This window comes from Dermacentor silvarum, chromosome 4, assembly GCF_013339745.2.
Source record: "Dermacentor silvarum isolate Dsil-2018 chromosome 4, BIME_Dsil_1.4, whole genome shotgun sequence".
In the NCBI taxonomy this organism is placed as follows: Eukaryota; Metazoa; Arthropoda; class Arachnida; order Ixodida; family Ixodidae; genus Dermacentor; species Dermacentor silvarum.
Genome location: NC_051157.2, coordinates 120,413,427 through 120,439,407, shown reverse-complemented (window position 1 = coordinate 120,439,407; position 25,981 = coordinate 120,413,427). Strand labels below are relative to the sequence as shown.

The following is a 25,981-nucleotide window of genomic DNA, read 5'->3' as shown; positions in this document are numbered from 1 at the left end:
TTTATAATCTTGTTGCGACTTTATCAAGGCTGCCATCCGTCGGGCTTTACGCCAGCAGCAAGACCACTGTTACCCCTGTGGTGCCTACGACAGCCACAAGTGCACCTCACGATTCCGGGGATTGCGAACAAGACCCTTCGTTCCACAGTGGCTCTATGACAGTTGATTTGGTCATTACTGAACGAGGTATATGAACAAAGAACACACATTTACACCGATGTATTTGTCTCAGTCACCAGCTGCACAGACGCTGTTATCATCCCGGCCTTACAAGTCACGATGAAGTTCAAGATGTCCCTCATAACGACCTCTACGGCAACAAAACTTGACGTCCTACGTACTGCTGTTAATTACATCCCACAAGCAAAACCTCGGAAGTGGACCATCTTTTGTAACTCCAAAGCCACCCTTCAGAGTCAGCGTCAGCCTTACGACGCAAGACCCATGAACAACTGGTGTTTAAGACCAAAGAGGTACTCCATAAAGCCCTCACAAACGGACATGACATCATCTTCCAATGGCTTCCGGGGCATTGTGGCATCGTCAGTAATGACCTTGCTGATGATGCCACCCGATCAGCCCATAAAGAAACCCTGGCCATTCCTATGCCCTTATCAAGGAGGGGTCTTCGTTTACTTGCTCGAACCAATCATGGAACACCCCAATTTTCTGAAACTGTCATCTCCACCGACTGAATGCTACACTGAAGCTGCAGATTCCATCGAACTTCTCCCGCCGTGATGCAACTTTACTTTTCTGCCTCTGGTTACGGGTGGCTTGTACGAAAGCCTATTCATTCCTTATTGGAATGTCCGACACACCGATCAGTGACTCATGCAACTGTGAAGAGACGATCAAGCACGTGTTGTGTTTTTTTTTTTGTAATATTTATGACATCGAACGCGACAATCTTCAGAGTGTGTTAAACCGATTAGACAGCAGACCATATTCAGAGACAAAGATTCTTGGACCCACGCGTCGCAGGTTCGGGCATGCCTACGATTCATGAACTCGACTGGCCTCAGTGACCTATCGTGAAGTGTTGGACAACCGCACGTGTTCACACTGGGAGTACCTTCTTCCCTTTTTCTCATTTCCTTCTTTTCATCCCATTAAATCCCTTCCCCCGTGTAGGGTAGCAAACCGGACGTGCGTTTGGTTGACCTCCCTGTCTTTCCTTCCTTCTTTTCCTCTCCCTCGTTCTTAAAGTCAGTAGGAAAAGTGTACAAAAGCAATAAATAGACATATTTACGCGAGAGATTGGGTCAAGAGGTTGGAAGCGCGTGCTTTCTACTTTTCTACATCGCTACTATGGATTGTTGTTTTTAGACCATTCAGATTTTATAATAAAAAAAGTAATCAGTGATTTTCAAGTGGCATTTTTGCAGAGGAGTTCCTAGGTGAAAAAGACACTTTGCCGCTAATAACGTGAGCTCCAAAGTGCTAATAAACAAAATTTTGCTCAGAAAGAAGAATTAATATTTATTAACACTTTCCCGGCAGTTCTTTATATTACAAACTCAGAGGCAGTTACACTTTAATGTACCCTATTTTTTTATCTTGAAAATGCCACCTGTAATTAGAAATATCAATCAGCAAGTTTCCTCGTTTTCTGCCTGCATGTTATTGGCGAAGTAGAAGCAAACTATGCTGTGCAGCTATCAGGGAGGTACTTCACATTTCTTTATCCTTTCTATCTCTACACAGATTTGTGGCTGCGGGTGAATCCATGGTGGGTGCTGATATGCCGTTTGAATCCGGGAAGGTTTGTAGCTGAGCATATAAATGAAACCTACTTATTAAGGTTAGCGTTGCCTATAGGTAATGACATAGATGGTGCGCAAAAATGCGGAAGTGGCGAAATTTTTATCGTTGTCGTAGCACGGTTATAGGTGGCTCTTGTGCCTCTGCCATGAAGAATGCACTTGATATCGTCATCGGTACACTACCGAAGACACGAAGGCTCCTTGCCATTATGAAGTGCCACTTCTCCGCCGAACACGATAATTATTGCAGCACTGGCAACCAGTATCCAGTGTTGATTGTACCAAAATTAAATGTTATACTATACCGTACTATAGTTAAATAGTGACTGTTACTGTGGTTACTACAGCAAGTGTAGTCACCGTTTCTGTCTGCCGCTGCAGCAACCTCGAAGACGACTACCTCTAGCGCACATATTACGTAACACTACGATTATCTACGGCCAGCGCACACGGCAAGATAAAAGAGCTTTACCAGACCGCAGCCTGCCAGTCACGTACACACACGGCCAATATACGAATTCGGAAGCCGTATTCTTCTAACGTTCGTCGCGCATTTTATTCTTTTTTTTATTTTGATGCTAAAACATCAAATGGTCCGTTAAGCGAAGAAGCCGGCGTCTGTAGCAGCGAAACGGCACCTAAATTCCAATTGGCTGCGACGCCACGTCACGCGCGAGTCTCGACGGAGCCGAGTGGGCGAAAGGGAACACCTGCTGCCCCGATAGCGCGCCAGGTGTTGTGTGAGGGGATAGGGCACGTCACCCTCGGCGCTGTGTCCTGCTCTCTAAAGGGTTGCAGAAAATAGCTCCTCTTCCTCTTCACAGTCAGTCTCTCTCTCTCTCTCTCGAAAGCCTGTGTTACCCACATGTTCCTTGTCCGCACAAGCTGTCGTCTGCGTTCCTCGCTAATCGCTATAAAGTAATTATTGCACAAAAAACAGAATAAATTCGAAAATAAAAACAATGGTGGTAGTGAGTTTCAGACCTGCGACCCCACGCTCAGAAGCCGAGTGTCTTAACCATTGGGCTAAACCATGCCAAGCGTCTCAACGCGCTCGACTGCCGGCAAGGAGTTCATAAATCGAATTACCACTCAGCAGTGGTAATTGGAGATTAATGCTCTCGCATTCACAACTTTTCTTCCTTTTTCATTGTACTTTTTTTTAGTTCGTGTGGCCGTGGGACATAATTAACCTTTCAACGCAGACTCATCATTTTCATTATAATTGTTTCTGCAGAAGACACTGTTGATGATAACTGAATGCTCCATTCCATGTAAGCTACACTGAGTATGAATGTAATTTTAAACTTCGGAACGCGCGTCCCCCTCAGTCTGCATGCCGGAAGTAAGAGCACATGTACAGCACAACGAGGCATAAACGGCGTAAAATGTTATGCCGGTGCGCGACCTCGCCGAGCACTTAGGCCGGACTATTCGTGACTCGCCATCTAAGCTCCCGCGTCGCCTTCTTTCTTTTCTCTGTTCTTTTTTTCTTTAGATTTTGGGAGAAAGAGCGTTCAGTGCACCAACATTCATTTTTCTTTCTCAAACAGCCATGAAGGAAACATGTACGCTGTTGACACCCCCTCCCGCCTTTATTTATGTACATTTATGTTTCTCTACACCAGGTTCCACGCATGCGCCATTGCATCAGTTCTAGATTGTTGGTAAAAAAGTTCAGTTCCAGAATTCCGTACAAGTCCGTACAAGTCCGTGTCCGTAGGAAAAGCGACGTACGTACTTTCTTTTCTCTGTCTTTCTTTCTTGCTTTCTGTGTTTTCCTTTCTCTGCTGACAGCTACAATTCTTTTGCCACCTGGACAAGGGCAGTGTGACACTTCCTCTACAAGGGTTGATGGCTATTGATTCGCACCGCACCTTCGGTTCGATATCTTTTGTTCTCACGGCACAGTACATGTACACTCTGCAGGAAGCAGGAGCATTGATTTCAGCTGCAGCCGTACGCGCGCGTATAGACTGCGCCTTGATTAGTTCCGTGCAGCAGCAAGCTGGTTCAGCTAACGCTGCGCCGCTTGCGTTCCCAATCCAGAAAGAGTAGAGGCGGGGACATCTTTAACCAATTTTTCCAGCGCAGTGTCTCCTTGATCAGCTAAACAAGGTACAACGAGTGAAGCTACGCTAATGCAACAGTGTGCGCGCTGCTGCCCCCAGTTGCCTTTCCCACTCGTGTGCGTTTTCATTTTTATCGTTTTTTTTTGTGGAAAGAATTACTTGATATGATTTTAAAAATTATTCTGACATGATATTTACGACTTTCCTAGTTCTTGCTTTAACTGGAAGTCCTCGATCTCGAAACCCTAGAAAAGACAGGATGCCTTAAATATAACTTCATCAGGGTGGCTTGTTGAGCGAGTTGGTACATGGTACTTGGTAAGGGTATGCCAGCAAACGGAAAGGATAACTAGAAAAATATCGTGAGGCAAGACATGGAGAACGGAACAGGAAGAGTGCCGGACTAACGACAGACTGTTTCTGAGAAACGGCGTCCACAAAGGCCGAACGGAGCGTGCGTGACAGCACTGCAAGTCACTTGAAGGCAAACTATCTAACTACACGCGACAACCTTTACCGAGAAACCGGAACTCTTTGCTTGTCAAGAACACAGATGGCGCGCTCACACGTGAGGATGCGTGAGCATGACTATTTACTTCTAACAGGCACGGGCGGCAATCTACCGATACATTGTAAACAATGTGGTCGCGCCGTGCTCTTCAGTAACGTTTCAGTAATTGGGATAGCTAAGAAGTAAAGTGAAAGAGAGATATATAGAAGCTTTTCACACCTACAAACCTGGCCCGGACAAGTGTGCCAGCGCGCCATCCGTGTTCTTAACAAGCAAAGCTACATTTCGGTGTTGCAACCACGCTTCTCCGTTTCACGATTCTTTTGTGGTGTTTTGTCGCACCTGTACCAAACACAGCAGCATACGACGACGAAACAGCAGGTGATTAGTAGCAAATGCTTACGCATCATTTAGATAACTCCCACAGGAGATTCTGCGTGTAATTTTTTCAGCTCTGCCTCGTGCTCTGCCTCGAACATTTTGCCGTTTCAATCATTCCGTCAATTTGTGCCTTTATTCTTCCTCTACCTTTTTATACCCTGATCTATTGATCTTGTTGAACCGATAGTCTGTACATACATTATGTTTATGAATTTATTTTTCTAAAAAAAGTCGCAGTTTCGCCCCAAGGGCGGAGCATTGATTGCGATAGCAAATTAGTGGACAGCTTTGCGAAGTAAGGATAGTAGTTCTATCAGCCGTGTAACCTTGTAAACACAGGCATACTAATTAAATTAATAAGCATGATGTCACGCGCGCGCAAGCAAACATGAGCGCACCTCACTCGATGACCGCGGAAACTCGCTGTCAAAACACTGGAGAGGAGTAAGCACGGCAGCAGCAGCGAGCGAATTGACTTTCGTGCCGTCGCTCGCATCAACGCGAACTAAGCCGCGAAAACGCAGCGTAGGGCGGACTCTGTCCCGCCGCAGATGGCTTTCAAGATACAGCGGCCCGAGCGCACGCGCGTGGCGTATAATAATTTTTATACACTGGTATAACAATTTTGACTGCTTTCGCTTTTAAGCTGATGCATTTTAATACGCGCAACGCCCTTTGCTGTCAGTAAACAGGACTCAAAATTTGTGAATGAAATCACAAAGTGACCGCCATTGCAATTAAGAACTTAACACGACGAAAAGTATGTGCTGATTGCAGCAAAAGAAAGAGCGAAAAATCTTAGGTGTACGTGCCAAAAACACGATACAATTATAAGGCACACCGTAGTGGAGGCTCCGGAATAATTTTAGTCACCTGTGGGCTCTCTAACGTGCACCTAAATCTAAGTAAACGAATGAGTGTTAGACGTTTATGTTGGCGGATAATGCCACGGCTCGCTTCACGCCCCATCACGATGGTGAAATGCACAGACGAAAGGAAGCGCTGAAACCAGCAGGCGTTCAAGGCTTTGAAACAAGCTCACAAAAAGATAAACAAACATATAACCCGCAAATTGGGAAGTATAGTGCGTTTCCGGCACACAAATGATTCTCGGATGTATATTTCACTTTGCATACCAAGGGAAATGTAGTGGGAGTATGATTGTGGTAAGGAAATCGACGCATATGAAAATAAATAGGTGCCATCATGCGCCTTGCCCCTCGTAGACCACCAGCCGTCATTTCCGAATCAGTAAGGAATCGAATAGATGCGCAAAAGCGCTTTTTTTTTCTTTTTTTCTCGCCTCATCCAAGCCACAGCAACAGTACCGGAGCGCACGAAATAGCCTCCCCGACGCATAAAAATTCCTCGGCTGCGAACGCCGCGGTGGGGAGAAAACCCCGGCCACGCCCACCACTGAACTTACACACCCTCCGTGCGAATGAGGCCGCCGGAGCAAAACCTGCCAGCGCGCGCAACTTCGGACGCCATGAGTAAGGAATACACATTAGGGCTACAAGGAAAGAAAGACTTACCTCTGTATTCCTAAATGCACCTTAACTTGAAGCCCATGCTTGGCTTGGTCTAAGTGACGCCTGCAGCGTGAACGTGCCCAAGACGCTCATTGCGTTTCCTTCGGTGGGTTCCCGACAGGTGTCATTCAAATCGAGTCAAGCACAGGCGTCAAGTTAAGATGCATTTCTGTTTGTAATTAGGATGTATTTCTGAATATGAGGGTTAGACAGGAGGAAGCAAAAAGAAACAGAGCGGGATCTGTTTCTTTCTCCTTCCTTCTTCCTAGGTGCTTCTTCCGTTTTAGCGCTAATGTGTATTTCTTAGGGACGGACACTTCCGGCGTGGTGAGGAAGTGCGATGTAAAGAGAAAAAAAAAAACCTGCATCCAAGCGCCAAGAGTGGCGCAAAGAAAGGGAAACCTGCGTCGTAGCGCGTTCGAACAACATATAACTGTGACATTAGCGTGGAGCAGTAGCGTGGAGGAGTAGCGCGTAGTGTGGCTCTTCCAATTGGTCTTAGCATAGCTGACGTCTCAATTAGTGTGCACGTCACTTATGGTGTTCGTATAGTTTAAAGCGACCCGAAAGGGAACTTACCGACTTCTCACTTACAAAACGGATCATGTCTTTGCAAGGGATGTGAACGCGATAGATGTCAAGCGCTACACGTTTCGTAATTCTCAGTCTATAGACCGCGTATACTTTCGATTCTACCTGCAACGCGAAACCAATAGTGTCTCACAATTGAGAGGGTGACGGATGCTGTCGCGGGGGTGGATATGCTTGAATGTGAAGCAAACGTTCACTTCGCTAAAAGAACAAAGGAGTCAACTTTATTCATTATCGTGCATTGCTACAACACATGCGATGGCATTGCCTGTGTGACGTCAACATAGAGTCTGCATATCGCCAACATGGCATCTACCTGACAAAATAGATTATCTGCATAACGTGAATCATACAACATTAACTCATTTACGTCAAAGAAGCTTCGCGTCCACCAATTCTCACTGTAAATGGGATCCTAATGATTTTCCTGCTCACTTTATCACAGCCGCAAATCGTTCAAGATCCCACATATCATTCCTGCACAGCATAATCCAGTACCACTCAATTATGCACGTAAAGTTATTCCTATTCTTGCTCGGACGAAGAAGGGCCGGATTTTGCCTTTTGAATGATGGATAAATGAATGGAACTCGCTCCTTTCTAAGATTGCTGCAATAACGGACTTTTCATTATTTCACTCGGTGCTCTTAAGTATGAACTCTAGAAAGCGGAAAACCGTGACAGTCTGAAATTTCTGGCTCTACTACCGCCGTGTTCGCTGCTCTTGAACGTTACGCAGTGTCCCTCGTAACTTGTGCCAAAATTTAAAAATATGCGAGTGTCACGTGTGTGGCATTCGCATATTAGTGAACGGCACTCACTCTCTTGCGTGCTTTGGCGGGCTTTCTTTAACGCTCGGGAAAAAAAATTTTATGTAGCACGTATTGAGCAACAGAAAGATGGATCGGGAATTTTCCATGTTCTACAATTTTCTGATTGATAATTGTGCTCTGATGATAATATTTGCCGCATTATATAATTAATAACTAATTATATGATTGGGCGAAATAAAAAACAATATTGCCTGGCTTGCTTCAAGCGACGGCAAACAACATTAGCTTGATTCTGTCTATAGCTTCGTGGCACTCGCATATTTTTTTTTTCAATTTTGGCACAAGTTATGCGGACGCACTTTATATTTTGCTATCTTGTGTTGAACGTCTGTATATTGCCATATATTCAACTGTTTCGTTGTCTCGTTGCTCTTCTTGCGCTGGTCAGAAAGCGGTCTTGTAATTTGCAGGACGTGCTATGCCTCTCCATGTTCCTTTCGCGCTGAATCAATCTTGTTCGCGACACAGTTATTATGGACGTTGTTTTGATGTTGTTTGTATGTTGTTTGTATGTTGTTTTTATGTTAGTTTGACGATGTTATCAACACCTTTTTGATGTTGTTGTTGTTTGCTTGCTTGTTTTATTGCATTTCGAAACCCTGATCATTTTATTTGCCCCTTCGGTTGCCGACGTCTCCCTTCAACTCTGTGTATTCACTCCTACCCCTGCTACGTGATGCTTTGCCTGGCACATTGAGAATTCAAGTAAATAACAATAAATAAATGTAATGCTACTTTTTGCTTGTGCCTTCTTTATTGTTTTCTACACACGCCTGGCTTCTTCTATGGCTTCTTGATAGCGTACCAATTTCGCAACTTCTATCAGGCCAAAGAGCCCAACGATAGTGTCCGCTTTGCCCTTGACGTGAGATGCCATCTCGAGAGACGTCGCACAATCATCCTAAGCCCTGGCTTCGCTCAGAAAGCTTGATTCGTTAAACACCGGATCAACGTAAGTTGAGGACACTACACGATATTTATTTTATTATTACCTTTTTTTGGGGGGGGGCGGGGGGGGTATTGTATTTTTCTGTGATATATGGAGCAATTCCACCTTTTTAGGGGGGTTTGAGGAAAATGCGGAAATAATGTTATTGAGAAATAGCAATGTCCAAGTAGTTGATCGAGAAATTCACTAATTAACTATTTAATTACTCAATTTAGGGTGAGTACTGCAACTGCGAAAGTTAAGCCGAGCAGTGCATGGTGAAATCATGCGTGTTTGGCAGAAATGAGAAGACTAGCAGCACTCCAGCGATATCCTTCCATAAAACATGTGTTAAATACAGTGACGCTGCAGGTAAGGGTAAGCTTTACCTCGGAAGGAACAGGAGGAGGAGAAAAGGAGGGGAGTTTAATCGTCTTCTAGCAATATGTAGACATGGGAACGCAGAAAATCTAATGCTGGGCATTAACTGCCCCGAATTTGATGAAGTTTGTTTCATATGATAAGAAACGTTTAAGTCTACCAACTGTATATGAATAGACTTACAAATTTGGTTATCATTCTTGTTGCAAAAATTTTGGGATTTTCAAAATTTTTGAAAATCTCAAACATTTTCAGAACAGTAAAGCGTCAAGCATACACCTCTGTAACTGAGCTACGCAAAATGATATCGCAATTCTGTAAGGTTCACCTATTGAGACATCTCAAGCGGACAAATATAATGTATCATACACCCCTCTGAAAGTTACCACTAATCTCTGATTAGGAAATCTGCAAACATTGTAAAAATTTTGCGCGCACTGTAAACTATTATATTACAGCTTTCTCGCTTCAGTTGCTCTAACAAAGGTAGCCATTATTTACCAACTGCAATGTATGTTTTCTGGGGCAGAGTTTCGAATTAGTATACGTCGCGCGTTTTTTTTTTTAAATACCAATTTGCGAATTTTTTTCTAAATCCCTGATAGTCCTAACTCGAACCTCTGCTTCGGTAAAGTTTTTCTTACCTAAATGCTACACACTTAAATCAAATACGTTGAACCGCTGTCTAGTAAGAGTATTCCGGTGTTTCGCGTGTATTTTAATCGGGAAATCGGAGCTGTCCAGAGGTAAAGCCTCCTCATACATTTTCCCAAAGGCCTCGTTTCATCATTTACGAACGATCTTAATTGAAACGCCAGTTCACTTCTTGGTAAATTTGGCACGAAGATATTGCATTGCATATTTAAGCATATCGCCTGGAAGCAGAGGTCTCTAAGACTGTGAGTTGCAGTCGTCTCGGCGCACACTTCTACTACTTAAGTCGCCGCAGAACATCAGTTGTTTTCTGCTATCCCTATTTTATGTCGAACGCATGGAGACTGCTTATTGAACTAGAAAGGTCTATAGCACGGCCTCAGCTGACTCTCGTTCGCATCAGTTCCACCATGTAAATGGAACATTTTTGCAACTAGGAAACCAATATGAAACGGGATTATGATTTTCAATTTACTCTGTGAAACCTAAGTGTAATAATTGTAACAGTGACATGCAGTAGCAGTGGCTTGAATCTCGACCAAAGAAACAGCCAGCGCTCAAAAACGTTGGATCCGCATAGGTTCGAGTTAATAAGCGAAACATTTTTGCAAGTAAGTTCCACTTGCTTATTGGAATCCCATGTAAAACGAGATTAGCAATGAACACGCTTGCGCGCGCGGTGTCGCCGAGTATACCTGCAGGGCGATCCTGTCGACCTCCTGGAAGACGGCCATGGAAGGGATCATCTCGCGCTTCTTGCAGGGTGGCGGTCGTGCGGCGTACTCGGGCGCCTCGTCGGTCACCGGGTCGTTGACGGTCTGCACTCCGGTGTCCCGCCTGCTCACGGCCCGAACCGTGACGCCCGTTGCCGTCCTGCGGGTGCGCGGCCGCGTCCTGGGCCGGGGCTCGGCGTCCATGTCCTCGAGGATCTGAGCGATGCCGTCGCTCAGGCCTCCGCTCTCCGCGGCCCCGATCATCTTCTCGATGTGCGTCAGCGGCGACGACAGCTCCTCGTCGGACAGCAACTGCCGGCATTTTTAACAGGCATATGTCAAGAACAGCCTCAACTGAGAACGAATACCTCGTAATTTCTCCCAAGAACTTGCAATCGAAAATGAATGCAATCGTAAAAGAATGCAGTCGAAAATTGCCAGTAACTATTATTGCAGGTTTGTGGCTTTTATCAATCTTTAAGTGACTCCTAAATGACTGGTATCTAAACACTGGGTGAACTCACTCTCTACAAAGTTTAACATTATCACATCTGTTTTCCTGCTTGTGGAAGTTCTTCGTGTACGTTTACGAACGTATATCTTTCTAAGCTCCGGGTATGGTCACTCGCGTGCACGCACCGTCGCTCCTAAAGCACGTTGGAAATTACTTAATTTGGGCTTCAGGATTTCAGCAGCCATATTTAAGGAGTTCTCCTGTATCAACACATGCGCCAGACTCGCTGTCTGCATGTTTCGACCCGCTGCCCCTATTCACCTGCCTCTGCGGATGTTTGGGAGCAAGGCTTCTGTACACAAGCCGAAACATCAAATATTCATTGCCCAGACCGTTTTGGTAGGAGCCCTTGTCTTGCTTTTAAGGCAAATTTTCTATACCCGGCCAGGCGAGATGTTGGCAAACCTGCGATTTCATGAGAAGTCCATAAGTGACTATTGCAGCTAACAACTACAGTTAGAGGCAGAATAGCTTGGAACAAGTCTGACGTTTGGCTCGAACTGGTTGGGTCTCGGCCAAGGCAGCTCTTAAGTATTTAAAAAGGCTTCACTGAATTTATTTTTTATTGAAGTCTGCTTTGACGGCGCCAGTGAAAGGAGACTAGAAAGGGAAGAACAATCTAGGTTGGTCACAAGTGTTTAACGTTGCTCCTATTTGTTCCTTGTTGGCATGTTGCCCTTTGTCTCCGTATTTGTGTTGCTGCTCTGTTCAAATCTGCACATTTTCTTTTTCAGCCAAGATCTATACGCGCATTTATTAAGAATCCGGTTATGCCACTTTGTACCTGGATTCGTTCCTCCTTCCGTCAATTCAGTTCCCCGTGTTCTTGTTTAATTTCGTAACCACCTTAGTCAATTCCTCACTTGTGTAGTGGCGTGTTTAATTAAACAAGTGAACACGTGTACTGCACGGTTTCTCCGCGCACCTCGTGCTGTCCTCCACCGGCAGCGTTAGCTGCGGGCGCCCTGCTCACTGGATCGGTCTGCGACTCGATGTCCGTGGTGCGCGAGGGTCGCGCAGCCCCGCTCGCATCGGGAGGTAGCCCCATCGGCTGATGCTGCAGGGCGCCACCACGCGCCACCGCCGTCGCCGCTGAACGACGCTCCGTCTGAGTCCACCTGCAACGCACAGGATCCACGTGACCAGCCGTGCACACAGCGCATCAATCATGAAGACTCGCCGTCGATCCTTATAGCACCTTATGGCATATTCGACCGCGAGAAATCAGCTGTCTTCGACCCTTCTATCACGTCAGGCGTCATCTCGCATATATTGGCGGTGGGGGATTGGAGGAAAAATAGTGCAGTAGTTAGCACGGACATAATTTACCATGTTTAGGCCTAAAGAGGAGGCATGCAGCTGGAGCTGACCCGGGGACTGCGCCGCCCGGCTGAGTGAGTCGGTGATTGATTGCAAACAAGTAAATGTGCCCTCAATTCTATCGTATTTCGGTGTGTCAGTGTTTCATAAATGAGCTCGGGTTGGGCGGTCCTGCCTTCACCACCAGCCCGGCCACCTGATACCTTTAGAGATTTGCACCGAGACGGATGGGAAAGCTGGGATGTCTCTATCTCGAGGTAACTGTCTGATCCAACAGCTGCATTCACGTCGTAGAGAAGTCGCGAGGCAGGGCCTGGCGGTGTTCCACGGACACATGTCCGGGAGAGACAGATGGCCGTGCTAGTTGCTAATATGCAAAGCAGACTTGTGAAGAAATCAGTTAATTAGCGAAACGTTTGCATTTAGCCAGTTAGGCATTTCATTTGCTCGTGCAAATTATGTCCTCCGCATATCCAGATGAAAGACTAGAATTGTGCTACACGCCGTGGACGATATTAAGTAATTCTCTTCACACTAAAAAGCCTTATGTACAGGCATGAGCAGTAGTTGAACAATGAATGTAGCCTAAGCCAACGTTTCGACAAGGGGACTTGTCGAAATGTTGACTTAAGCTACATTCGTTGTGCAACTACTGCTCATCACTTCAAGTTTCCATCTACCTTCGAACTTCTGTCTCGTTTTCATTATGTACAGGTACGTCGATCAGCTAGCGTGTAATCTTTCAAAGCGCATCGTGAGAAGGGCGTACCAAACGACCCGCACAACAAGGGGTTTGCGCAGGGGCACTGAATTTACGGCGGCTCGGGGAAAGTTCGTGCTCGCGTACACCCAAACCCGCAGCTCAAGATCATACTACAAAGCGTGCTTTTCAGGAACCTTTAAAACCGATAACCCTCGTTCTGCGGTTCGAACCTCTCGCCTGGCAGCAGGGTGCGAATCGATCGCTCGGCTCCGTGCAACCAGCCTCGGGGAAACAATGTGATGTAAGCGCTCGCTCGCGGCGAGTGCAACCCTCTCTACCGATACAATTAGCGGCGAATTCGGGAAGGGGGGGGGGGGGGGGGGGGACCAGCGTTTACGCTGACCGCGCTACGTGAGAAGGTTTTCATGGCACGGCGCTGCCCCCCGACGCCTGAGAGGCGCCTCTTCATTACCTCCTTTCGAACGTAGCTGCACACGGGGTGCTCTTTAGTATTCTCGGAGGCTGGTCAACGTTAACGTTTACAGCCGTCGGCTCGTGCGCGCGTAGTTCGCGTGGCCGCCGCAAAACGCAACAGCCCGTGAGAAAGAGAGAGAGATGGGAGGGCTCTACACAGTCCGGTGCGCGCATTGGCATTGCTTTTCGTCTTCCTGGAAATGCAAACGAAAAAAAAATGAATACGGAATCCCAAAGAGAAAGTCACGCGTGAGGTATATAGTTGATTTGGGGTAGGGAAGTGGACACTCGGTGAGTTGGCCTCGGGGTTTATCGGTCAAGCCCGCGGGTTTATCGATACCGTCTATGTAACTAGCTCGTTTGTATACGGGAAATCTCCCCGTTGCTCTTCTTCGCATAGGAGGCGCTTTAATGAGATGCGCGGATGATGATGAAAAGAGAGAGAGAGGGATATAAGGAACGCAGGGATGTTCACCAGTCAAGAGTACGGTTGGCTACCCTACGCTGGAGGAAATGGGAAGGTAAAGCGAAAGAAGGGAGAAAGAGAGAGGGGGGGGGGGGGGGGTATGAAGACGTGCACGGACCGTACTACAGAGTGAAAGGCGCTCGTACAAGCCAGACGCTCTCAGAAAGCACAAAAGTGCATTCACTGCCTTCTGAGCCGATGATCGGTGGGGTGATGAACAGAAGCGGGGAAGAAGCCACTGGCGTTTGTGCGGGTGCGTTCTTGCTGTCATTTCGGTCTTTCATCACGTAATGCACGAAAAAGAAATAATCAAATTGTTAACTCTCAAGTAAGCACAATACGATAGGCAATGATATCAAGGAAAGAGCGAGGCTACTTTGCCGGGTATTGTCAAGTCAGTACCGGTATCGCCGGAGAGACCCCGCTTCAGGAAATATGGCCGTGACGCAAGAGGTTGACGTAGGTGATTAGGAGAGAGGCATTCGGGGTAACATCAACAAGAACACTGTCAGATGAGCAGAGGGAATGTGAAAACAGAGGCTGTCTTGGCCTTCATTCTGAAGTGGGTTGGAAGTGTTCCAGAATGGGCTCGTAACATTGTCTTGCAATGCCAATGGCGAAGTTTTGGAACGTTAAACGAGTTTAGACAGGGCCTAGCTTTTGCAGAGTCATACTTCTGGCGCATGATTGATTGTTTAATTCTAGATTTTCAGAAAGCATTCAACTCCGTGTGCCATGTTTCATTACTGCAAAAGTTACAGCTCATTAACCTGCCTATTGCACTTCTTAATTGGACAGAGGCTTATTTTCATGATAGAGAACATTGTCCGCTGCTTGATGGTGAATGTTAGTCGTATTGTCTCGTGGCGTCAGGTGTCCCACAGGAGTCAGTGGTGGGACCACTGCTATTTCTGATATTTATCAATAACCTTGCTGAACTCGTATCTAGTTCTCTTAGATTGTATGACGAAGACTGCTGTGTCGTCGTCATACGACGACACAGCAGTCGTCGTATGACGCTGTGTCGTCGCAGCAGTCGACGTATGACGCTGTGTGGACGCAGCAGACGTCGTCGTCCGCTGTGTCGTCATCATACGACGACACAGCAGACGCTCTTCTTTTGCAGAAGGACCTGGATTCCGTAAAGTGATGGTGCGCTCCCTCTTCATTGCAAAGTGTAACATTATGAAGTTTACGAACAAAAAACAGCCTTTTTTTTCAACTTTAAGTATATCCTGAGTGGCAGTGAACTAACAACTCTACTTGAATACAATTATTTAGGTGCCGTCTTTACTAACAACATGTCCTGGAATGTGCATGTAGATAAGTTAGTAACAAAGGCAAGCCACAGCTTAAAGTTTTTAAAACATAACTTCGATCCAGCTCCAACTATGCTTAAAGAAACTTTATACCGGGTGTTCAACATTAAGTTTTAGAGAATTTTTAGAAATCACCTGTGGCAGGTAGCGTAATTCTTACCATTGAGCTTGGTTATTCGATGAGGCGGACATTAGTATCACGATAAATCGAAAGACATATCCAACTAATTAACAAAAATCACTAATTAACTTCTTAGTTAATTACTTTACGACGCATATTGCAATTTACGAATTATAGGCGGTGAGCTTGTCAAGCGTATCCACTTCGAATAAATTTCCAGAAAGCCACCAGTTTGGAGATATGCGCCATCAAACTCGCCGTAAAAATGCACTGTTGTTCCACTTACGTTTCTCACCAAAATGCTGCTTTAAACATTGAAGCACAAAAGTAACTGGAACGCCCATGTATTTCGTCCCACACTGTGGGAAATAGTATCTCGAAACTGATGTCATCCTGGAAAGTAATTTCAAGTGGATGCGTCTTGCAAGCTCACCGGCTCCTATTCGTAAATTGCAATATCTGTCGTAAAGTAATTAACAAAAAGTTCGTTAGTCAATTTTTGTTAACTAGTTGAATATGTCTTTCGATTTCTCGCGCTACTAATATCCGCCTCTTTAAATAACCCAGCTCAACGATAAGGATTACGCTACCTGCCACAGGCAATTTTTAAAAATTCCGTAAAACTTAAACATGAAACACCCTGTATATGTCTAACGTGCACCCAATCTTAGAATATGCATGCAGTATCTGGGACCGCTTCACAAAGACTAATGTCGGGAAGTTGGAGCGGGTTCAGTTAAAAGCAGTTCGATAAATTTCAAATGACTATGATTTTTCTAAAAAATATTCCGAAATAAGCTAAAGATTTCGCTGGTCCCCTCTCCATATTAGGCGAAGCATTTGAGACTTTCCTTATTTCACATGGTATATAAATCTAAGACTTGAATTTTAAAAGTACTCAAAAGACCTTAATTATGTCTCCCCCCGGACAGATCAGCTGCTGAAAGTCAGCGAATATACATCTAGATCCAACGTCATTGGGCATGTTTTTTAGACCTGAGCTCTTAGGCGCCCGTTCCAGCGGCTATAGCGTTGGCGTCGGCGTTGTCCCTCGTAACCAGGAGGGTGCAGCGGAACCATGATGGTATGGCGAAAGCGTGAGAAGAAAAGCGTAGGGCCGTGCAAGACGGGCTTTGTGGCGACGATGGCAACGAAATGTCGCCAGACTAGCGCGCGTCCGACATATGGAAACAAAGCACTGTGTGAGCGGAGGTCTGTCTGCGGTGGTTGCTGTGATCGCGCCCACTAGTCACCCACGCACTGCCTCTCGCGATCTCCCGATTAGGGAGGCAGTCGCGCCACGCTTCGCTCCGTTTGAAAAGTGCCGCACGAGACAGATTGTCCGCGCCAACCAATATATCGCGATATGAAAACACGTATAGGGCTGCGCTCAAATTTCGCATTAGGGAGTATCGTAATCGTCGGTGAACGTTTTTTTCCGCGCACCATACATGACTGGAACTTCCTGCCTTGCATAATGTTGCTTCTTCGTCGTACTCCTCCTTTTCTGCTGCCCTATACAGAACCTCTTCCTATAAGTTGTGTAATTTAAATATATCCGCAGTGCACGGTTACCTGACATCTCTTTTGTCGCTTAGTTGTTGGCAAGCAGGAAAATTCAGTCAAGTGTCTTACTGTCTGCAATGTTTTTTATGCCTTCATCAAGATGTATAGATTGTCGTTTTCCCCATACAATAATGTCATATGGGCGCTGCAGGTACTAAAAAAGTTGGCAGTCACTTTAGCACACGCCAACGAGGATGAAGGCGAAAGGATGCGTGCTCAAGAGATATTCATTAAATTACTTGGCATTCTCATTCGAATGCGTTGTTACTTCCTATAACTTGTTTCCTGCCACCAAAGGTCGTAGGTTCGACTCGCACTAAAGTTCGAGGGTTCGACTCCCACCAGAGGTCATGGATTCAAGTACATTAACTAACTGTATCTTAACTATATAAGGCACTCAAACCCCCAACCTTTCTTGGTCGCACCACGGTGGCACAAACACAAAGTGATACCATGTGGCATGGGGTTACTATGTGTTGGTGCCATCAATTTTGGCGCCATTTAATTTTCCGGACGGTCAAATGTTAGACTCACGAGTCAGCTAAGGCTTTTGCCCTAATAAACAGATAAATACCCTAAAAATGCGCATCCTACGGCGATTTAGCAACGCTTGAGCACTTTATGTCGAGTTGCCGACGCCGACAAAATCAGTCGAGCCGAACCGACCTGTTGTTGCGGCAGCTTCCCGCCTGCACTCCGACGTCGCTAGTGGCCACGCTTCTGGGCGTCATGTCGATGTCCAGGTGGATACGCTTGCTGAGCATCAGTATCCTCTGCTCGGCGTCCATCATGAGCATCTGCTGCTTGGACGCCGGAGTGCTGCCATGGTTCGGCACGCCGCCCCCTTCCGTCGGAGCCACCAACCTCGGGTCGGCGAAACGTATGCCCTCGTGCGAGCCTCCAGGTGAAGCCCCGTTCTCGACGACGCCTTCGTCGGGGTAGTCGTCGCCGAACGACGACAGGCCGTCCTCGTCGAAGTCGAAGTCTTCGTCGAAGTTGCCGCGGGTCATGCTGAACTGGATGTCGGTCTGGGTCACACGGTCGCGCTGTTCGTACGTGTTCTCCACCTGTGTAAGGTAAAAGCGAACGTTAGGTAATCGGGTCTCCTATGCATGCTTTCTTTCTTGAATGCACGATTGCCACGTGTTTAAATGGAGGCGTGCATGTATTCATCGTAAAAAATCTGCATATAAGCGGTCTGTGGAACTAAACGTCCATGATTAACCATTCGTAATTTTGACGACTAATCTGTCCGTATCCCGACATCTCTGAGAGCTTTCTCTATTGTGGTGTTTGTCCCTGGACGCCGCCACAAGAGAGGACGAGCATCCACTCCTGACTTAGGACCACTTAGGACACTTCATGGTGCCTTCATGGAACTTGGTCCCTATACATGGAATTCGGCACCAGACATTTGCGCTGATGGGACTTAGCGATAGCGACGCGTGCCCTTACGTAATTGCAATTGGTGTAATCTTGTTGCGGACAGCTAAGTACTCATTGGAATTTTTTCGCATACAATATCATATTCAACGCTTGGAATTGAAAGTGTGGTATTGCTTCCTGCGACGTCTTCCCTCTCTTTCTTTCAGGAAAAAAAAAGTATTGTTGTGCAACCCGTGCGGCGCATTTATTCTTCCAAGAAACGCAATTTCATTTCACATCATTTCCCTTTCTTGCTTCCTTTGTAGCGATTATTCGATCCTTTTCTGAATCAAACATAACTCTCCCGCCCCAAAACGTTTTTAATAATCGCAATTCCACTGCAATTCGACTGTACACTAAGGGCGCTGAGCCGTGCTCCTTCAAGAGATGCAGGAGATAGCGCCAACCGTCGCACTTTCCACACGAACAACCTCTCCACGCTAAGCCTAAAATAAGCGTGAAAGCACTACTCGAATCGACGAGAACACCTCACGTGCGTCATTCTGATTTGGAAGCGCTATGTGGCGTCGCAAGTACGTTGTTCCTCTACGCCCAATGCTAGCAATTCTCATTACAAACAAATACGCAACACTAGAACTCGCCCTACAATAGCGAAAGCGGTAGCGCGAATGTTCGTTCAAGCACTTTTTTTTTCCTTACTATGTCTATAGCAGCATCGATCGGCTTTGTTGGCGTTATGATCTCACAATAGCGTGACAGCGGGCACTGTACGCAACACGCATACTAGGTGTTCTCTCACGCATGCCGTGCCATAGAACGAGAAGTGGACTCTAGTGGGCAAAACCACGAGGGGCTTCGAACCAATGTGGCCACCTACTTTTGGAAGTGTAAAGGTGTCAGATGCGGGCGGAATAAGGAAACACCGATACAGTGAGATTTAAGCACGCGTGAAAGAAAGAAGAAAGGACTGCAGCTAGAGGTCAAAATTATTCAGGAGTCCTGCAGTACGTCTCTCATAACTTGGAACGCTTTGACCCGCAAATTTTTTGACATGCTTTCGTATAAAATTGTCGTCAATATTGTCGGTAACCAGCAAACGGTGTTTGTTCTAAACACCATCTGTTTTGCGATTCTGAGTATTCTGCAATATAAGCGACCAACTATAGCTCAAACCAAGGGCCACGGTATATCATAATTTTGCAATAGTCATTATGGGTTCTTTGAAGTATTGAAAAAACTGGCGACAAATGTCGTACGTGAGATGAAGAATGCCCGGAACAGCCTTAATTGCTATCTCTGTTGACGTGCGGCCCCTTGAAGGTGCCGCAATAAGGTCACATTTCTAGTCATATTTGTTACAGCGACACCGCTATTATTGTCCAAGTTCGCATGCCCTGCACAGGACATGGATGGAATTTTGGTACATTGCATATAAGCGACCAACTATAGCTCAAACCAAGGGATACGGTATATCATAATTTTGCAATAGTGGTTATGGTTTCTTTGAAGTATTGAAAAAACTGGCGACAAATGTCGCACTGTGACGCTTAAAGAATATCTTTAGTGCACGCGGATGCTATAGGTCTTGCTGGGGTGTACCTTAACGCATGAAGGATAATGTAACAGTTGTGCCAATGCTATTGCATTGTTCTCGACACAGCACTCGTCTACATCCAACCGTCTACAATCGTCTGTTAGGGTTCAGTGCATCTGTTTCGCTACTGTCCATCCCATTATAGTACAACATGCGTTCAGACGAGCCAAAGTTCACAGGCATATAGAGGCTTGAACTAAATGACAGTCGTATAACAAGGAATGTCGCCGGTTTCAAGGTTTCTACAAGAGAAGTCGAGGACGTAGCAGTAGAAGTATCACTTGTCCTCGTCTGTCCCATGTGTTCTTGTGTAATTTGTTCGCGCTTAGTTTTCCAATCAACAAGTCGAGGACAAGGACATTTGTTGAAACGTTGGCTCTGGTGACATTTCTCAATCGGTCATTGTCATTAATTATGTGGTCTTGTCTTCCCCAATGCTCATTTGTATGCTGTTGAGTTCAACGAGGTGGTTTTATTTTTTCTTGCTTTCGGAGCTGTTTTGAAGAATATCGACAAGCTACGGCTACCATTCTCAGCTTGTGATTTTATTTTCTGTGTGCATTTCCAGAATAAGAAATATATTCGGACTTGGATTAAATGTTCGAGTTTGGCCTTTTTGTAACATGAACGAGTGCGTTTTGATGAAACAGACTGACTTCTCACACATTTCTCTTTAATCTTGAATGCATTCAGCATGTCTAGTTTAAGGGGCTCTGATGTTTTCGCAAGGCTTTAATATCATACACGGTACACGAAGCCAACCATTGGGGCACCGGTGACATTAACACTACCACTCGTTTTTACATCGACATTGCAACCGGCCACCTATATTGGACGATCTGGATAGGCCATATATACTCGCTGTAAGTATGAAAGACAAGCACTTATCTTTGTCCAAACAGCGATTCTTCTGAACTTGCACTCAGCACCTCACTCACTGCTATTTGTTATGTTGATCTCCTGCTGAAGAATCCCGCTCATGGAGCTTTTCCTCTTTACAAGCACACCGAGGAGCATTACCGGCTTTCAACACGAGCTCGGTATTTCCTTTCACAGTGACGGAGACTAGTGCACATGTTAGTAACCAGCCACACTTTCTAACGGAGGAGATAGGTGGTAAAATTGCATATTTGGAGAAAACTTTCTATACCGGTGATCTTCCGGCATCCATGGTCTGTGTATCGTTGCTTCGGAATGCAAATGCGATTTGGTTTTCTTGGATTAAATCGAATTGGAATTGGATTGCGCTTTCATGGTACTCGTTCGAATTCAAGAAAGCCCAATCTGATTCGAAATCGACTTCAAATCCCATCGTTGGATGCTAAGGTTACAACTTTCATGCGGAAAATGTCACGCTATGGAATCAACTCTGCTTTCGCAAAGCCATCTTATGTCGCCAAAAAAAAAAAAGGCTTCTCCTGTCAGAAGACAAGCGATGTCAGCCGCCGTACGCTAGAGGAAGTAAATAAGTTCCGGCTGAACAGATCTCACGATAACAGTCGACGTTAGTTCGATTAGCATTCAAGCAATGCAGCAATGCACAGTATTGCCACCACTGAAATGCGTCGAGTGTATGACCCGGTAATGCAGTAGGGCCCCTGTCTTGTGCTTGTCTGGGCACGCTGCGGTATCTAGCGGCGCGCCGGAATGTTTTGCAAAAGCATAGTTTGGGCTACTATACATATGAAATTCGGCATGGAAGGTGTGACTAAAGACTGTCGAACCCAAGGACACTCATTAGCGTATGGGCAACGAAGCAATGACGCGTGAAACCGAGGGCCGGGGAACGGTATAGAAGCCATTGTGGGGGCGTTTAATCGCGTCATGCGTGAACACCATCTAGTAAACAGGCGCTAAATCAATTATCAATGGTAATGTACTCTTTAAAAACTGGATTTCCATCCATTCGGCGAATAAGCTCGTTCTTTTTATATAGAACGCTTCAAGCAGGGGCGGTATTCTGTAAGAGTCCACCTAGTGGACTGTCCATTTCGGCGACCGTTGATTCGCTGATGCTTGACGTGCAGGAAGGTGCCAGCCAGTCTCCTTACTGCACGTCAAGCAGCAGCGAATCAACGGTCGCCGAAATGGACAGTCCACTAGGTGGACTCTTACAGAATACCGCCCCAGTTCGCGCTCATGCTTCGACTTCCCCCTGCCGATGATACTAGTGCTGTGAAACAAAGGCGAGCAGCGGTTACAAGCTTTCACATGCAATGCCAAGTTGCTCCCTGTCCCCGATCGGCGCGCTAAATCATTTTTCGGTGAGAATGTCCTCTTTACAAACTGCATTTACACTCATTCGACGATTAACCGCCCGTTGTTACAGGAGACAGTAAAAGCCAATGTCCCGTTTCTTAATTTTGCGCCAGCTGGGGCTTCAGCGTTGGTAGGTCAGTGTGGTGTCGCGGGCTTAGACCATTTTAATGCGATTAGCATTCTTTGGAAACTTCGCCTAATTTGCGGTATGTTGGTCTGTAATTAACCTCTTTCGCGCCCACTTGGGTCATTCGGCATGTGCCACTGCGTGGCATGCGCCACTCTTCAATAAAAAAATAATAATTGTTGAAGATTTCGCCCGCTGCTTGACAAAATCGAAACCCGCGTTATACATGTATATATACAGACGCCACGCAGGCTCTTTGGGGCGGCGCCACTAGATGAACAGCTTAACTCGGTAAAGGTGCCTGGCTGCTGTACACGTCTCATACATGACGTGTTTCCGCGGTGGCATTACGGTGTGTCCCTATACATTGATTCAATGCTAATCGCATCAACGTCGGCAGTCACCCTGAGATTGCTTCCGCCAGGACTCTTCTCCAACTCGGTCAGAAACCTATACCAAGTTTCCTATACCTATAGATTAAGTCATTGCTTGTTGGAATGCAATGTGGTCCTTATAGTCATTCTTGTCTGCAAATATATACTAGAACAAAAGAGACGCTCTCAACATCATGACGTCCGGGGAAGTTAGCGCAGAATCGTCTTGAAGACGTCGCCATCATCTTTAGTTTTATTATGACAGCAATTGTACGGATGCGCTCGAGGCACATTCGGCGCCGCCGCTGTCTGGCCGTCCTGCTCTCGACGGCGCATGCGCGACCCGCGCATGCGCCATGGAAGTTAGACGGTCTTTAGGGACGCGGAGTGCGTTGCTGCAAAAATGTCGAAGCTAAGTGGATGCACCGTCAAGCTCCACTCAATCATCTTGGCAGTGGCGCAAGGGCTGTGTTATGCCTTCCTCATCTGGCATGACCATTGTGCTCAGGCACACTATAGCGTTCCTGCTGAGCTGCTCTCTCTACAGACTGGTATGAGCGGAATGGACACTAAACTTCAAGCTAACGTTATCCATACATCGTATTTCGTTAGGCGCCGACGAACGCCGAAAGTTTGCCGTCGGTCTCGAAGTATACCGAAAAGAGATTTAAACCCCCTTATATATACCCCGTGCTGCAGGACACGCAGCAGCGGGTTGTTAACCTGCAATGCAACTTGCGACGCGATCCTCATCACACCAGAGTTGCGAGACGCCTGCACGTGCTACGTCGCGCCAGCGTGTCGCACCCGCGCATTATTAGAACAGCGTCCGCGGAATTCGAGAGCAACGCTAAGCCTTGATATCACTGTGAATGATTCATCCTTTGGGTCATACTGCACGGTTTTTTTTTTCACGTTTTTTTTTTTTTTTTTTTTTGGGGGGGGGGGGGGGGCCTGTACTGCTTACCAAGCCTCCTCATTCGCGAAGAGTGACTCTTTTGAGATCGCAGCAAGTTGCAGTTAATTTGCTATTATAGCATAACACGATATTCCTCCTTCGTAGCCGTTTAGCAACCGATGTGCGCTGTTGAACACATCCTACCACCAACCACGGCAGCACGAACGAATTACACGTATATGCTCAATAACGATTTCTCGCAGCCGTCAGTGCAAACAGTGCAACTCACCTGTACCTGGGCGTCTACCAGTCGCTCAGCGACTGCCGTTGGAGTGGAGCGCTTGGACGCGTCATGTGCCCTGCGTACCTGGGCGGCGAAACCTCGCTTGGGCTGCGACGAAGGATCGGCGGCGGCGTGCACTTTGCTCACCCCGCAGCCCATCGTGCGCACCGCCTGCAACACAAACAGGACCACTGCTATGTACCTCGTTTCTGTAATGTAAGCCGTTTGCATTGCGTAACGTATGTATGACATGAACGCCCTAGGATGGCTGATCCGTGCCGTGCCGCAACGCAGTCGCGTGTCGCGATCACCCATTGTTTGGAAGTTGGAAGCATGCACTCGACGTCCCGTCGTTAATTATGTGCAACGCAGTGGATGCGCTGCACGTAGCGAGCGGGCCAGTAAGCCACACGTCGGCAGCCCCATGCCCTCCTTTCTTCCTGTCGAAATGGCCATTCTAGCCGCAATTCACATGACCGGTCGAAGAAAAGAAAGAAATAGCTGAAGATCTTTTTGTTAGCCTTGGTTTCTGACGTTTAAAATTTGACTCCTGCTGCTTAGAACATAATAATGCAAAAGTTTGTGTTTGATATATGTCTCCTCGCTGGTTTGCCATGGAGGTGTAATCAGACAATAAGGTATCAATAGACCCTGTGAACTGTCCCCCATAATGAAACAGCGCGGCATGCGCCTAGATATAGTACAGTGCACAGAACCCCTCAGGCAGACTGTGGGGGCATCGGCACTGGGCACAGTGAGTGATGCATTTTATTTGTGCCTTTAAAAGCCATATCAAGTATTCCTCCACCCGGTTTCCTCCACCGTCCTAGTATAGACCTTGTGCACATCACAGTCCCACTATCCTAGAATATAAAATATTGCAGCAGATCCATTGAGCTGTATTATATAATATATTTATACAGCGAAGCTTAGTGTGAGTTAATAAAGAGTCGAAACAAGAGTACACGCACGCGCGCATGCACGCACGAACACACACACACACACACACACACACACACACACACACACACACACACACACACACACACACACAAGCGTGGGCGCACACAAATTATACCGAGCCTTTTGTTAAGTGGAGTTGCTGAGTACTAGCGAGTACGACTGACGCCTTGAACGCCTAATAGTTTCAGAGACAGCATGCGCAATTCGAGTCCATCCTATATACCGCACGAAGCATTTACTTCCACATTACCGTGCAGCCGCGGATCAGCGAAGGCGAGCTTTCTGATTCTTTTATTGCGATAGCAATTATATGGTCACTCCAGGCGCATTTCTGCCGTCGCCGTCGCCGTGAGGTTCCGTATAAAGTTGAAGGCAATAATACCGTCACCGCGCACCCTGAGACAACCCGAGACTTCAGTACCCTAGAAAAAAGAAGGGGACTAGAATATCAGGAAAATAAAGGACACACTCATAAACGTACACACACAAAGTACAAATAAAATGAGAATTTGCTGTATATCAATCATTGGACACTAGTCTGCTATTTCTTCGAGATGTTATTAAGTCTTTAGATAAGGTCCAAGAAGCGTTTGCATCTTTGAGGGCCGGTCATTAGATAGGCTACAACACATGTAACAATTTTTACCACACGACTTCGTTCTTGATCTTACCTATGACTTCGCGCTTTTGATAGTCATTTCGCCATCTGTAATATTCGGCAACTAACTTCAGTTGTGTACTCACTGTCATTGAAGGCACACAATGCACCATATATTGAGTCCCAACCAGAAGTAACGGAAGTTGCTCTAGGGCACGAAATCTGTGCAATGGCCATAATTATCTTTCAAGAGTTACCTTTCTTTTCGCTGGAAGCCGACGCCAGCGCTACGCAGGTACTTCATTCCCAGTAATAAAATGGCGCTTAAGTGGAGCAAGAGACTATATCATGCAGATTTTACTCAGCTTCATGGATACTTCGAGGGCGGCGCTGCGTCGGCTATCGAGAATTTTGTTTCGTAAAAACACAAAAAAAACAGAATAAAAAAAACCGGACATCCCATACAGACAAGTTGCCGAGATGTGTGACGTCATGATGATTCGATGGCACGTCCACTAGCTACAGCGCAAGCAAAATAATCAAATGGCAGAGTTCCTGGCGTGAATTTCGGCTAGCAAGATGTACCCATGTGACCGAGTTTTGCAAAAGTTACTTGTAAAATTTAATTGTTTACAAGGAGAAATTTATTGTAAA

At 46.3% G+C, this 25,981-nt stretch overlaps 1 protein-coding gene across 1 annotated transcript in view; it reads right to left on the bottom strand.

The window, feature by feature from the left end:
* LOC119448864 (uncharacterized) overlaps window positions 1–23,927 on the bottom strand; it is a 64,636-nt gene extending 40,709 nt beyond the window's left edge. The window contains exons 1-4 of the mRNA XM_037712075.2: window positions 23,773–23,927; window positions 17,512–17,912; window positions 11,802–11,994; window positions 10,345–10,674 (exon numbers count right to left, since the gene is read on the bottom strand). Of these exons, the coding sequence (XP_037568003.1) occupies window positions 10,345–10,674; window positions 11,802–11,994; window positions 17,512–17,912; window positions 23,773–23,925 (1,077 nt within the window). The 5' untranslated portion in view covers window positions 23,926–23,927. The remainder of the gene's footprint in view (window positions 1–10,344; window positions 10,675–11,801; window positions 11,995–17,511; window positions 17,913–23,772) is intronic.
* Window positions 23,928–25,981: the final 2,054 nt, after the last annotated feature.